The sequence below is a fragment of the Cucumis melo genome, chromosome 2, assembly GCF_025177605.1.
Source record: "Cucumis melo cultivar AY chromosome 2, USDA_Cmelo_AY_1.0, whole genome shotgun sequence".
Classification (NCBI taxonomy): Eukaryota; Viridiplantae; Streptophyta; class Magnoliopsida; order Cucurbitales; family Cucurbitaceae; genus Cucumis; species Cucumis melo.
In genome coordinates this window covers 24,552,932-24,566,338 of record NC_066858.1, presented here as the reverse complement: position 1 = coordinate 24,566,338, position 13,407 = coordinate 24,552,932, and the positions used below count along the sequence as shown (strand labels likewise).

Genomic DNA, 13,407 nt, shown 5'->3' with positions numbered 1-13,407 from the left:
TATTTGTTTAACAACTTGGACAAAAGCTGAGAAACTTTTTCCATGTGTGGGCCACGTCGGAAAATAAATAAATAAGCTACGGAATTTTCACCAATTTCCTTTCTTCCATCTCTTTTCTTTTTGTAATTGGTTTAGTGGTAAATTAGTCTTCTAGCTCGATAAGCTCTAAATTTTGTGTTTCTTTGTTTAGATTATTTTTATTGAACGATAAATTATCTATCTACAAAATTTTACAATGTATGTAGTTCATGAAAAGAAAAAATTCTTATAAACTAATAAAAAAAAAATAGTTAATCACGTGTTAAATATGATAGTATTTAGAATATGTATTTTCGATTATTATTTTAAAAAAAAATACTTGTGTGTGACAATTACGATAGAAAGTAAAATGTAAATAGATCGAAAGATATTTTAATGGACTAGATTTAAATTCCAAAGTGATCGGTAATAACACGAGAGTATGAAAGTGTTTTAGTAATATTCTTCTAAGTACTTTAAATTATTGTCAACAAAAAAACTTTTTAAAAATGACAAATTAAAATACATTTTAAAACCATTTTTAAGATTTTAAAAGGTAGTTTCGTGTTTATTGAAAATGTCGTGTTTTTTTGTTTTTAAAGTACATTTTCACATCTGTTTGGTAACTAATTTGTTTATCAATTTTTTTTATTTTTTTCAATTAAGTCTATTTCTTTTCTATATTCTACGATAATTTACATATTTTTCAAGTATTTAGTCAAATTAAAAAAAAAACCAAAAACAATTTTTTTAGTTTATAAACTTTTTGAAAACTACTTCTTTTTTAATTCTCAAAATTGAGCTTGTTTCTTATAAACAATGGGTAGAACGTAGATGATAAAGAAAAAAAGTTGGAGGTACAACTAGTATCCATATATATAATTTTCAAAAACAAAGATAAAAGATAAAACAATTATCAAACAAGACCTTGTTTCTCAAATTCTCAAGACTATATTTAAATGATTCGTCGAGTCTTAAAAACTATAATTATAAAAGAAGTAGATTTCTAAAACTACGACATATTGAACAACAAAATATCATGAAAACTAATAAAACAATTAATTCGATTAAATTTATTATTAAAAATTGGATCTAACTCGAATATTAAAAAGAAAACGAAAAAAGAAAGAGAAGAAAATAGCGTATAATGAAAGATGAAATGATGTGTAAAGAAAGAAGGAAAATAGAGAACGTGACAACGGCTGCCCCCTAACTTTAATTTAAATAAATAAACATAATGTAAAAAAATAGAAGGGGTGAGGGTGCACCAGAATTGGGTGCACCCGAGAATCAGAATAGGGAGGGAACTTGTGGCTGGTAATGAAATGGAGACGATGACGTGGCATCCACCTCTTGCTTAAACGGATCAAAAACGAGGACCGAGTTGCCCAATGCCAGCCCAGACAATCAAACAAACAAACAACAACACACTCTCCCAATATCCATTACCATTTCATCTTCTTCTTCTTCTTCTTCTTCTTCTTCTTCTTCTTCTTCTTCCTCTTCCTCTTAACAACTCCCCTTCCTTTCTTTTTTTCTTTCTTCCTTTCTAGAAAATGCTCGAAATTAAAGATCCTCCCATTAAAATCTTCGGCAAGGAGATTCAACTTCCCCCAGACTGTGAACTTTCCTTCATCGAAAGCGATGATGATGATGATCATTCCGATTCCTTTTCCGATAAACAACCCGGAGATGGAGCACTACCAAAGGTACACAGTTCACTCCCTCAACATTTTCTTTACTCTTTTTTTTTTTTTTTTTCTATTTTGGAACTACGCTTACTCTGGCTCTTCACTGCGTATTACATCTTCAGATTTTCAACTATTTTGTCCCTAACTATCATTATCTCCGATTTTTGGTCGGGGTTCCTTTGGGAGAATTAATTGAATTCCGTAATTCTTTTTGAATTCAAAGAATTAGCTCTGTGAAACAAGGAAGGAACTACAAGTTGGGTGTTATTGTTAATGTCATTTTCTTTGGAATATCCAATTCCACGCAATTTGTGGTTGGATGTTCTTGACAAATTTATATGGCCTTTTCTCATGTTTCAGTGGATTGAGTTCCATACTTTGTTAGCTGGTTGGCTTTGTATAACTTTCGTAATTTGGAAACAAGTGTGAATTTAATAAATATCATTTCCAATTAGTGTCCTTGATCTGCTTTTGATTTCTGAGGAAAGGAGTTTTCTTGTTGACAATATTGATTGATTGATTGATTGATTTCTGATTTTGATGTGTAAATTTAAATTTATGTGGTATCTATAGTAGCTAAGGAGTATTAAGAACTGTTCCAATGTTCAGGATGTAGGGAAAGCCTCTGAGAGTTCAGCTGCAAAAGAGGAAACTCTTCATGATTCAGAGGATTCTGCATGTGTACAAACAGCCAATGAGGCGCACATGAATCCTGAAGTTGTATCGATGGATGAAAATGACAAGCTAGAAACAGGCAAACCCGAGAAAGAACAGAATGATGCACCCAACTCGAAAGAGAAATTGAAAAAGCCAGACAAAATACTTCCATGTCCCCGCTGCAATAGCATGGAAACCAAGTTTTGTTATTACAATAATTATAATGTCAACCAACCACGCCATTTTTGCAAAGCTTGTCAAAGATATTGGACTGAAGGCGGTACCATGAGGAATGTCCCCGTTGGAGCTGGTCGCCGAAAGAACAAGAACTCGGCCTCTCACTACCGACAGATTACAATCTCAGAGGCTTTACAAGCTGCACAAATTGATGTTCCTAATGGAGTCAACTGCCTAGCAACCAAAAGCAATGGCCGAGTCCTAAATTTCAGTGTAAACGCACCTGTTTGTGAATCTATGTCGACTGTCCTCAATCCTACAGGAAGGAAGGTGTTGAATGGGACTAGGAATGAATTTTACAGACCCGACGACCAAGGAATTAAAGCACCTTGCAAGGGTGGGGAAACTGGCGATGAATGTTCCAGTGCATCTTCAGTGACGATGTCAAGTTCAATGGAGGAAGGAGCCAGGAGGTGCCCTCAAGAACCACAGATGCAGAACATCAATGGTTTCCCTCCTCAAATTCCATATCTTCCTAGTGTTCCTTGGCCTTGTTCGTGGAATGCACCAGTTCCACCACCGGCCTTCTGCCCTCCTGGAGTTCCTTTACCATTCTATCCGGCAACATACTGGAGCTGTGGCGTTCCAGGTGCTTGGAATATTCCTTGGTTCCCTCCACAACACTGTTCACAAAACTCTGGTGCAAATTCACCTACACTAGGAAAGCATTCCAGAGACGGTGGTGACAAACTCCAAGCTGATAATTCCGAGAAGGAAGAACCTCCAAAACAGAAAAATGGATCTGTTTTGATTCCCAAAACTTTGAGAATTGATGACCCGAATGAAGCCGCTAAGAGTTCGATATGGGAGACACTTGGAATTAAGAATGATTCAATCAAAGCTGTTGACCTGTCTAAGGTCTTTCAATCAAAGGGTGAACAAAAGAATAGTGTTTCTGAAGTATTATCTCCAGTTTTGCAAGCTAACCCTGCAGCCTTATCAAGATCTCGTACTTTTCATGAGCGTTCGTGAATGGTATTGAAGTAATTTAAGATTTTAGTCCACAGTTTAAGGGAAACTTGGATTTTTCTCCCTTAATCTGACTTACGGGTAACGTTCCTTCCTCCTTCATATAATTGAATTTCCAGGTTCATTGTAGAAAAAAACTCTTCGACTTCAGAAGCTTAAGCATGAAGTGGAGACAAGCATCAACCTCAAGCTTCTTCTGCCTAAGAAGCCATCCAGTTTTTCAAGAATCCTGGAATTGTTGTCTCTATAGAAAGATAGCAGCCATTGCCTTTTTTTTCTCTCTCTAAATGTTTTGAGTTTGTGGAATCTGCTAGCCATCTTTTTGTACATATATTTACATATGTGAATAGTTGAAGTAGAGTTGCAGCAAAGTTTCTTAGATGTATAAAAATGCAGTCAAAGTTTGCTTCAATTTTCATGATGGTTGTCCCCTTGTATTCTCCTCATGCTGGATACCTAACCCCAATCTTCAAATCATTGTTATGATAAGATCTGTAGAGTACCATCTCTCACCTGGAAACTTTTTCAAGAATTGAAAATGGTTATTGTACACATACATACATACATACACCATACAGCAAAAGGACCCATAACTGTCACTATCAAGTGATGAAAAATGTCTTTCAATATCTCAAAATGAAGCCAACTGCCTGGGCAACATGTGATATTCCATACAGCTAAGCAAGGAAAAAGTATGAGTGACAGTTTGATGAGCACCAAAAAGGCTGAGCAATTAAAGTCACAAATCCGAGACTCCTATGTTTTTGGGCATCGAGTTGAGATTTGAAGTCTCATTGAAATCAGCAAGTTTGGCGTAAGGTGTAGAGTTGTTTAGTATGAAGTTAGAAAATATTAAAGGGAGAGACATAAAGAGAGAGAGAGAAGATGATGAGGCTTTTCGATAAGTATTCAAATATCAACCAAGGAAGTCAGTGGGTTAAACACTTCAGAAGCTTAAGTCCCCTTTCCCCTCAATCCACAACAAAACTCCATGACAACTTACTACAAAAGAATGCATTACAGAACCCACCTTTTTTTCTACTCTTTTTCATTTCTTCTTGAAAAAGAAACAAACTTTGATGAAAGGTTTCTTGCCCTTTTAACCAAAGTGATAAACTTGGGGGGGAAAAAAGTAGTCAATAACTATTTTGGGTTTCTCTTTTTTCCATATCTTTTTCCCTTGCCTTCCTCTTTTATGGAATATAAATTCATTTTACCTACTTTATGGTAAAAACAAACATAGAAACATCAAGCAAGTTTCCAATTTGGAAAAAAAAAAAGATGTTTAGATTGGTCGGATGCAAAATTCTTTAGCACAAGATCAAAAATGTCATACTAAAACTAGTATTTTCACCAAAACAGAAGTATCAACGTCGTCATCGTCGTCTTTAACCAATTAGCAAAGGAATATGAAGATATTTTGTTGGTAGGATAAATTGTAGACCACAAATTATGGAGAAAATCAGCAGGTGTAGGACCCAAAAGCTAATGCCAAAAATCATTCTTGGCATTTCTGTCTTGATATTGCTATATTTCTTCTTGCTGTTTTCTTCTCCATGTGAAAACCACCGTCCATTTCTTCACATCCATATCTTCATCTTTGGTTTAGTTCTGAGGGAAGCTACAGAATTTATTGCAATTTGTTAAATTCTGGTGAATTTGGTTGCCCATTTGCACTGAAACTCTCACTCAATGAAAGAAACATAGATTTCAATTGGCTTTTGCTTAATTAATATTACATGTTATCTTCTTTTCTTTTTTTCTCTCTTTTCCATTTTCAGTTAAACAATTTGAAATCTCTGTCTCTATCACTAAAGTTACTCGCCCAAGGAATGGGTTATCAACTTTACACTGTGATTTGTATTATATTTGTACTGTGTGATAAGTAAAATCCAAAACTTAGTGCTATTTCCACTATCATCAAGTGCATGCTTTGAAATATCTGAAAAGAAATGCATTTGTTTATGTAATCCGATTATTTTTATGAATTTGGTCAGAAGCTCTTACCCCATGAAATTCCACCACCTTCCACCCTAAATTATTGGTTTCTTATGCCAAAGTTGACTTGTTTAAGAAGAAATTCCACAAAGCTGACGAAGATTAACAGTCAACTTCCCACTATAATTAGTCTTTTGTTATTGCTTTCTATGCCATATTACCAATTATTTTAAATCCATAGACTATTTTTAAGCTGACTTTTCTCCGCTCCCATCTCCACGGTCTTTTAATAATCATTGAAGGTAGATTTGTAAGTAATTGAGTGTCAACAAAAACTTATAGGATATTAAATTCTAAGTACCATAAATCTCATGGTGCAAGATTACCAATTCTAGTGTAGCAACATGTTCGAATAATTTGTTAAAGTAATATTCCATATACTAGCTCCAATAAAGTTACCAAAAGGGTGGAATTTCAACTTTTTGACTTTAACTAGTTAAAGTAAATCAGAATAATTCAAATCCAATTTAGTAATACTAGTTAGTGTTCAGTATCCAATAGAAATCTGCCTTCAAAAAATAAATGAAATGAAATGATTCGAAAAGGTCAAAGCAATGAATCCCATCCACTAAGACTAAGTTACTTAATGGCCCAGTTTCTTGCTGTTGCTGTCACAATTTGATTGAACCAAAGTAGGTAAGAACACGTTTAAAAAAGCATCCACAACGAAGAATTGTGGAATGTGGATGTGAAGCATCACTTCCCTATAACGCAAGGAACATCCAATTTCATTACTGCCTGGTAGTGGGATAGATAGCTAAGAATTTTAACTTTATAAATGGATTCACAGAAACTTCCATTTCATGTTTTTCTTTCACTTCTTTCCTTTCCAATATGATCCAACTTTCTTTTGAACTACAATAACCATTCAATCATAGATCCCACACACATCAGATCAGGCATTAAGGCATAAAGTATACAACAACCAATGAGCTTGTTCTCATAAACGATGCATACACGTACTTGTTGATCTATAAAGGAATGAAATAAGAACACGTGAAAAATTCCCTACTTTTTTCATTTCAATCTTTTTGTTTCTTTTTTGTTAAGTTTCCATGTCTTACCCTGGAATCAATTCTTACAAGAGGTTATAATATAATCAACTCAATTAGTCATTGAATTCTACAGCCTCCTGAGTCTTGTCCACGATGTACATTGCCATAGGCAGATAGTTCAAGAAGATCCATGTCTCGACCTGTAAATTATGTAAACATATTGACCATATGATATCATTACCAAGGTGTAAGTGAATACCCTTAGATATGTTGTTTAATCAGGCTAATGTACCTGAAACCCGGCAGTAAGAGCTTTTCTGTATTAGTTCTGCCCTCGAAATTTCTGTCCGGTTTCCCTTTGATCGATTCACAGTTGCCTACATCGTGAATAATACAGCCATCAGAAGATAATAATCATAACGCAATATGCTAACTACTAAACAACATAGAAAAAAAAATAAGAAGAAGATGAAGGGAATTGGGAGTAGGAATTTGGAAGAATTCTTTCTTGCAATAAAGAATCGTTTGAATAACGAAACCAATTATTTGAAATTATTGGCAAACAAAATAATTCAAACTGTTATGAGATATAGAAATTATAGCAAACCACCAAATATATAACAGTTAGTAGTGTGGTATTTTTGTATTCGATCGGTACCTCTTAAGAAAATTTATTTTAATTAAAATTCTAGTGTGGTTACATTTTCTAAAGGTGATTTTTAATCAAGTTTGTTTTGTTGCACTATATCTAAAGCCGATTCTACAAATAATAAATCACAGTAAAATTGGTTCCAAAGTGATTGAATCACTTAAGAAGCATCTTTTGAATAATTAAATTTAAAATGATTCTTCAAAAAATGATTGAATCAAAGTTTTGGCTTCCAAAGTTACTTGGGAAGTAAATTTAAACAAAGACAAGATGTATTAACCACAATGCGGCGTGATTGTACGTCCTTCCCGGATTAACAACCCTCTGACTTTACAATAGTGAATAATGTAAAAGAGTCAAATGTAAAACTATGTAACGTCCTCTTGCACATGATGAATAGAAAAATCTGAATAAAGAATTTTCAATTATAATCTAGCAAGTAATTAACTCTTGTAAACTCTAGTATCTAAGGGCAGGTCCCTGGTTAAAGAAGAACAATCAACTATGACCAGCCATGAGGGAACAGTGTTCATCCTTCAGTACGTGAAAGGAAAAGTTTGAGAGATGAGACAATCAAATAATTGAAAAGACAGTCAGAAGCACGGTCAACAAAGCATTAAGAACTATTATGTAGTAACATCTGGCCATGGGGGACACATTATTTAGCAAACAGAACAATCAGTAGCTCTGTCCTCTATAATATAATATCCTCTTGGTCCTCCTTAATGCTGCCTATCTTCCGAAACACAGCGCAAACTAAGCGAAGGTTGAAAACAATACTAAGTGAAGTTTGGATGGGACAAAGGAAAGTCGTTAGGATTATTACCTGCAAAACCTGACAATTTTCTAGTGTGCTCTTTCCTCCCTGCAATATGAAGTATTCATATTCAGCCCGAAGAGTAACTCATGAACACTTACTGAATTTATTAAGAAATAAATATGGCAAAGATACTTCATAACATGTAGACTCTTAGAACCTCGTACTCAACTTTTCAGAAAATAGAAAAAATGATACTAAAGGGATGACTAATGGAATATTCACAATCAATTAGGATTAAGATCCCAAACCTCCCTTGAAATTTTGAAGTCACAAAGAAGTTCATGCTTACTGATAATTAACTGTATCCAAAGTAATTTAATTTTCATTTCATTGGTTCATTCATTTCTTAACACATTTAGTTGCCCATACTAAGCTTCCATTCGCATAAACTAAAATTAGTTAGACATCTTCCAATGCTATCTCTTTGGTTGGTAAAGTCCACAAAAACTTAGGAAGCAATAAAAAAAACAATATTGTACACAAATCTTCTGGGAGAGAGAGAGAAGAGAAGATTATAAAACAATTCCACAACCATATACAATCGTCAAATATCCAATACTATAATTGAAAACAACTTGTTAAATACATGTGATAGTCTAAATAGAAACAGAAATTGAAGATTTTCAAGTCACGATACATTAAAAATGACAAGCCTAACCCATATATGTACAAAGAAGAAGAACCCACCAAGCTAATTTCAGCATGGGCCAACTAGAATTGGAAGTAATGTATTACCATGTCTCTAATGAACACATTATCAAGAGTTCTTACTCATTTCCATCCCACAGCCTAAATTACGAAAACGAAACAAAAACACCTCACAACAGTCCTAAAACAGAGGAAAATTACAAAAAATCAGAATTCGGAAAGGGGAACTACCTTAGAGTAAGGCAAAATGTGATCATAGTCATGACAGAGACAACCGGGGCAGCCAACAAGCTTTCGAAAAACAGTGTTACCAAGAGCATCCCGTCGCCAGCGATCTGGGTCTCTTCCTTTAATCTTCTCGGCCTTATCCCAACATTGCTGCTTCACACTATGAGGAAAGCTCCGGGGATTGTAGTTGGAAACTGAGTCATTGGGAGAGAATTTTAGGTCTCCGAGGAGATTGGATTCGCCGGTGACGAGGTCCCGGTCCAGAAGGGATGCAGAGGGGCTGAGGCTTGATGGGTGAGACCCATAACGCGTCGATTCGAGACTTGTTGGAGCACCAGTTCGGTCCCTGAGCGGTGACGAGGGGCGAGTTTTCTTCTTCGATTCCTTGCTTCGCCTCATCTTTGACTTTGACCCTTTCTTGGATAATTTGAGAGGTCATAATGGGAACTCCACCTTATCTGTTATTTCATTTCACTTCCTAAACGACATGTCGTCTGTGGTATATATATATATATATTTTTTAATTTAATGAAATATATTAACCAAAATGGTATTTAAATCTAATTAGAACTTAAAAAGTAAAACATTTGTAAAGCAACATCTTATGTGCTCCATTTTCTAAATCAAACAAAATGTTATTCATTGGAGATTTTTGTAATAACTTGACCCATTAAGTTAAGTTTAAATTAAACCATCTTACAACAATTTTAAAGAGTTTCCTTAAGAAATGACATAACATATCTCGACTAAAAAAAATGTATCAACAATGCAATTGTGTTTTTGATTTGTAAGTTAAAAATGTCTCATCTTTTAAATTACTATTTTCATCCGTGATTTTAGACCAAGAGGTATAATCGATATAAAATAAGAAAAGAAGTAGTAAGGTTGAGAAAATAACAACGTTTAGACCAAAGATGGTAGTATAGGCCCATAGGTATAAGGGAGTTAGTCAGTGTGTTAAAGTCTCAATTAACATGCTTGGTCGAGGATAAGGGCAACCCTAGTGGAATAGCTAATGGGGAAAGTATCATGCATGCGTCAACCCAAAATCTATCACTGTTATAGATACATTATTATAGTTCCATATAATGTAACTTAAATCATATGTTCGAACTTTGAACATCACACTCTTTCACTCTCTAATTTAAGCATGAAAGTGTTTGTGACAAGCATCACACTATTGTGCAAGTTTTCTCTTTTCAAAGTCTTGTTCTTTCACTTCTTAAAGAGATTTATTTGCTAGTGTCGCCTAAAGGACGGATGTGTTTCTCATGTTCAGATTTCGACATGACCGACAATGTTCTAAGTACAAGAAACCTTTCCTTCCCTAAATTTGTGACAACCTAAAAACATACTAAATCTTTTTACTAACTTATGCTCTATTTAGACCATCAAAATTTTGTAACTCTATAAAAACTCTAAATAGATTTGAATTTATGGCTTTTAAACTTCCAAATTTTCTTTGCCAAATATGTATTACTTCATTTGTTAAGGGATATTCAACTTCTTACTTTCTTTTCTTTTAAATTACAATGTCTTAACTAGTCGATATCTTAGTTCAAATGGTCTAGAAATCTGATAAAGATTTCCTATCGACGCATTCAAAACATATAACTAATCATAACACTAAGCTTGAGTGTAGAATTCCCAAGTTAGTGGTTTAAGTTTCAACATGATTAAAGATGTGAAAGTTGAAGGAAGCTGCAAGAGCCAAATTCATGTCATTTAAAGAACAACATCCAAGCTACAATGACAAGCCCCTCCACCTTCTGTACACTGATATTCCACTATGTTGTTGCATATTACAAATTCCATTAGCAACACCACACTCCAAAAACATACTCTCGAAAGAATCTCAGTTCATATCAACCATTTTTACTCTTAATACAACAACAACAACAACAACAACAGCCTTCCAAACAAACCAAACTTAGTTGCCACCAAATGTCTGGACAATGGTGTTGTGCCATGGGTCTGAGATGTGTTGCAAAAGATTGTCAAATGGCCCTTTGCCTGTCACATTATGTTGCACTATGAACCCCAAAAACGCCAACATCGCAAGTCTCCCTATATCAAACAACAAAACACACATCAATTCACAAATAAGAAACTGTGAAAGTATCTCGAGTTCATGAGGGTTATTAAGAGCCAACCATATTCAATGACGCTTACCATTGGCTAGTTCCTTCTCTTTAGCTTCGAGAGTTGGAGCGAAATTCAGGGGATTGAAAATCCCACCAGGGTAACCACATTCATTTGGTGGCAAACTGTATTGCTTGAAAATGGGGTCTTGGTTAACACAGCCAGGGTTTTTAATGTCTTGCCATCTTCGGATTTCGACGTAATGGAAGAGGATAAACTCGATTACGAACAGAGTTGACGACGAGGCGAAGTACTCTGCCTTTCCGGCGTCGTACCATTGAGGGGCGTTGATGATTCCAATCTTCGTGAAAACTTCCGGTAGAAGCATTCCTGCGACACCCAGCATCGCCCACCGCCCATTCACCAGCTCCGCTTGAACAAACCACCTCAAATTCTCTGGGTCTTCCGCTAATCCCAATGGGTCAAATCCATTGTCACCGGGAAGACTGTATTTCGATTAAAGAATTGGATTAGAGAAAACCCAATTTTACAAATTTACAAAGCAAATTAGGAAGGTGAAAATTACCTGCCGTTTAAGTACGCCGGAGATGGGAGACCAGGCAACCATTCTCCTTTCTTAGCTTCAACCTTGAAAGATGAAGACGAAGAAGCAGAAACTGGCTTAACCGAGAGCACACGGTGGAGTTTACCGGAAGAACCGGAAAGGAATCTTGATCGGGCGGCACATGGCCGGAAAACGGCGGCAGAAGCTTGAGTGGTGACGGTGGCCATTTCTCCTGAATGATCTTTTTGGATTGAGGAAGAAAATGGGTTTTCGGGAGTAAGAAATTGAGAACTAATTTGCAAGGCTTTGTAACTTCACTTCAATGTTGAGTCTGTGGTTCTTGTTCGCTGTTCAAATCTGAGGGTTGATTTACGAGATTTTCACGATCTAACGGCTAGAAATCGGTCGGGAGTTTTGGAGTACAACAATGAAACCATGGGGTCTTATCCCTTTATCCTTTGAGTAATATCTTCAATCTGTTTCTATGTTTTCATTGGCTGATTGATGATGTTGTGGAGCCACGTTTGTCCTACGTGGACGTGTCTTCTTTTACTAAAGATACGATTGTGGAAAAAAATATCCACGTGGAATCGTGACTTGCCAATTGGACTATGACAACTGGCCCTCCAATCACAAGAAATCTCAACTCCACAATTTTTGAACTATCAAACACTATACAATAGTTTAGTATATATTAAATATTAGATTCTATCTTTTTAAAATTTGGATACAAAAGAACCAAAATAATATTTCAACCTATTAGGAGGAAATGGTTTTAAGTGAGTTTGGGCCTTTGTGATGATCTAATTAGGCATGGGTTCATTTCTGAAGGTCCAGTGGGCTATAATAAAAGTTGAGCCCAACTGTATATGGAGCCCAATGGGCTACCAAAAGATGGGAACTCAGAGTTCCTAAAGTCAAAATATTCTAAACCACTTTGCAAATAATCTCTAATAATAAGAATAATAATAACTAAACCTCTTTTTATTAGAATCTTCAAATGGAGATTGGAGGAAATTAGGCATAGATTCTTCACTTTTTAACCCAACTAAAATAAAATAAAAGGCTAACAAAATAGAATTATATGGATGAGAAGGGAGAGATTATGGAACAATAAAAATGTGTACAGAGGCTTATGAAAATATCGGATCAAGGTGGTCATTTCAAATCAACGCCGAAAAAAGTAGACGCTCTAGATAACTTTTGGTGCGATATATATGTGACCACATCTATAACTATATGTGTGTGTGGAAATATAACACATATATTTGTGTAGGTATGTGAAATATAACATATATATTTGTGTATATGAGTAGTCTATTCCCTTAAGCTCGACCTTATTTACATTTTACTCAAGAGGCGTTTAACAAAATATAAGTATGATCGTAGTAATTATAATGTAGATAAAACTTAAAGAAAATTGTTGCATATTCAAATAGGCATTGCTTTGGAAAAATGATTGGACAATGGTCATTACAAGAGATCAAGAATTTTTATAGAGATTGTGGTTAAGCATCCACTTTAATCATGGCATCATTATTAATAGTTCAAGGAGCCCAAGGAACCGACGATTAATGAGTTTATACCCGCACGACAAAATATACCAATGAGGTCTAAAACACTAAAAGAAAATTATTGAACAATAAAGTAGATTTGAGCATTGGAGTATATGTGGATTAACATCGCACCTTTGATTTTTGTTGTGTTTGCATGGTATTGATATGATTTTCTATCAAACTTAAATTTATTTCTAGTACATTTTTTGTTTTCTTAGGGTTTAGGGTTTTTTTCGATATCAACAACATCCATAATCATCCAATTACAAGCTTTTCTTGTTCATATTTTAAAAT

At 35.0% G+C, this 13,407-nt stretch overlaps 3 protein-coding genes across 4 annotated transcripts; 1 reads left to right on the top strand and 2 right to left on the bottom strand.

Moving 5' to 3' along the window:
* The first annotated feature begins 1,396 nt into the window (after positions 1 to 1,396).
* On the top strand, positions 1,397 to 3,984 carry LOC103493996 (cyclic dof factor 3). Its single transcript, XM_008454987.3, has 2 exons — positions 1,397 to 1,727; positions 2,319 to 3,984. Exons 1-2 carry the CDS (start codon positions 1,575 to 1,577, stop codon positions 3,573 to 3,575), a joined length of 1,410 nt encoding a protein of 469 aa, XP_008453209.2. The 5' UTR covers positions 1,397 to 1,574; the 3' UTR covers positions 3,576 to 3,984.
* A 2,503-nt stretch (positions 3,985 to 6,487) lies between these two features.
* LOC103493997 (uncharacterized) lies at positions 6,488 to 9,399 on the bottom strand. Of its 2 annotated transcripts, XM_008454988.3 has the most exons (4): positions 8,914 to 9,394; positions 8,041 to 8,079; positions 6,858 to 6,942; positions 6,488 to 6,765 (listed from the first exon to the last, which is right to left on the bottom strand). In XM_008454988.3, exons 1-4 carry the CDS (start codon positions 9,307 to 9,309, stop codon positions 6,683 to 6,685), a joined length of 603 nt encoding a protein of 200 aa, XP_008453210.1. In that variant the 5' UTR covers positions 9,310 to 9,394; the 3' UTR covers positions 6,488 to 6,682. The 2 variants fall into 2 exon arrangements, with proteins under 2 accessions (XP_008453210.1, XP_050937042.1); XM_051081085.1 differs by lacking the exons at positions 6,488 to 6,765; positions 6,858 to 6,942 and adding an exon at positions 7,467 to 7,946 and having other exon boundaries at positions 8,914 to 9,399.
* A 1,202-nt stretch (positions 9,400 to 10,601) lies between these two features.
* LOC103493999 (chlorophyll a-b binding protein P4, chloroplastic) lies at positions 10,602 to 12,238 on the bottom strand. Its single transcript, XM_008454989.3, has 3 exons — positions 11,579 to 12,238; positions 11,083 to 11,498; positions 10,602 to 10,977 (listed from the first exon to the last, which is right to left on the bottom strand). The coding sequence occupies exons 1-3, from the start codon at positions 11,782 to 11,784 to the stop codon at positions 10,841 to 10,843; spliced, it is 759 nt and encodes a 252-aa protein (XP_008453211.1). The 5' UTR covers positions 11,785 to 12,238; the 3' UTR covers positions 10,602 to 10,840.
* Between the last annotated feature and the right edge of the window lie 1,169 nt (positions 12,239 to 13,407).

Coding starts and splice junctions, on each gene's coding strand:
- LOC103493996 (XM_008454987.3), top strand. CDS start 1,575: ATGCTCGAAATTAAAGATCCTCCCATTAAAATCTTCGGCAAGGAGATT. Junction 1,728..2,318: donor GAGATGGAGCACTACCAAAG/GTACACAGTTCA, acceptor TCCAATGTTCAG/GATGTAGGGAAAGCCTCTGA.
- LOC103493997 (XM_008454988.3), bottom strand. CDS start 9,309: ATGAGGCGAAGCAAGGAATCGAAGAAGAAAACTCGCCCCTCGTCACCG. Junction 8,080..8,913: donor ACATTTTGCCTTACTCTAAG/GTAGTTCCCCTT, acceptor TTCATATTGCAG/GGAGGAAAGAGCACACTAGA. Junction 6,943..8,040: donor AAAATTGTCAGGTTTTGCAG/GTAATAATCCTA, acceptor TTCACGATGTAG/GCAACTGTGAATCGATCAAA.
- LOC103493999 (XM_008454989.3), bottom strand. CDS start 11,784: ATGGCCACCGTCACCACTCAAGCTTCTGCCGCCGTTTTCCGGCCATGT. Junction 11,499..11,578: donor CCGGCGTACTTAAACGGCAG/GTAATTTTCACC, acceptor ATCGAAATACAG/TCTTCCCGGTGACAATGGAT. Junction 10,978..11,082: donor AGAGAAGGAACTAGCCAATG/GTAAGCGTCATT, acceptor TGTTTGATATAG/GGAGACTTGCGATGTTGGCG.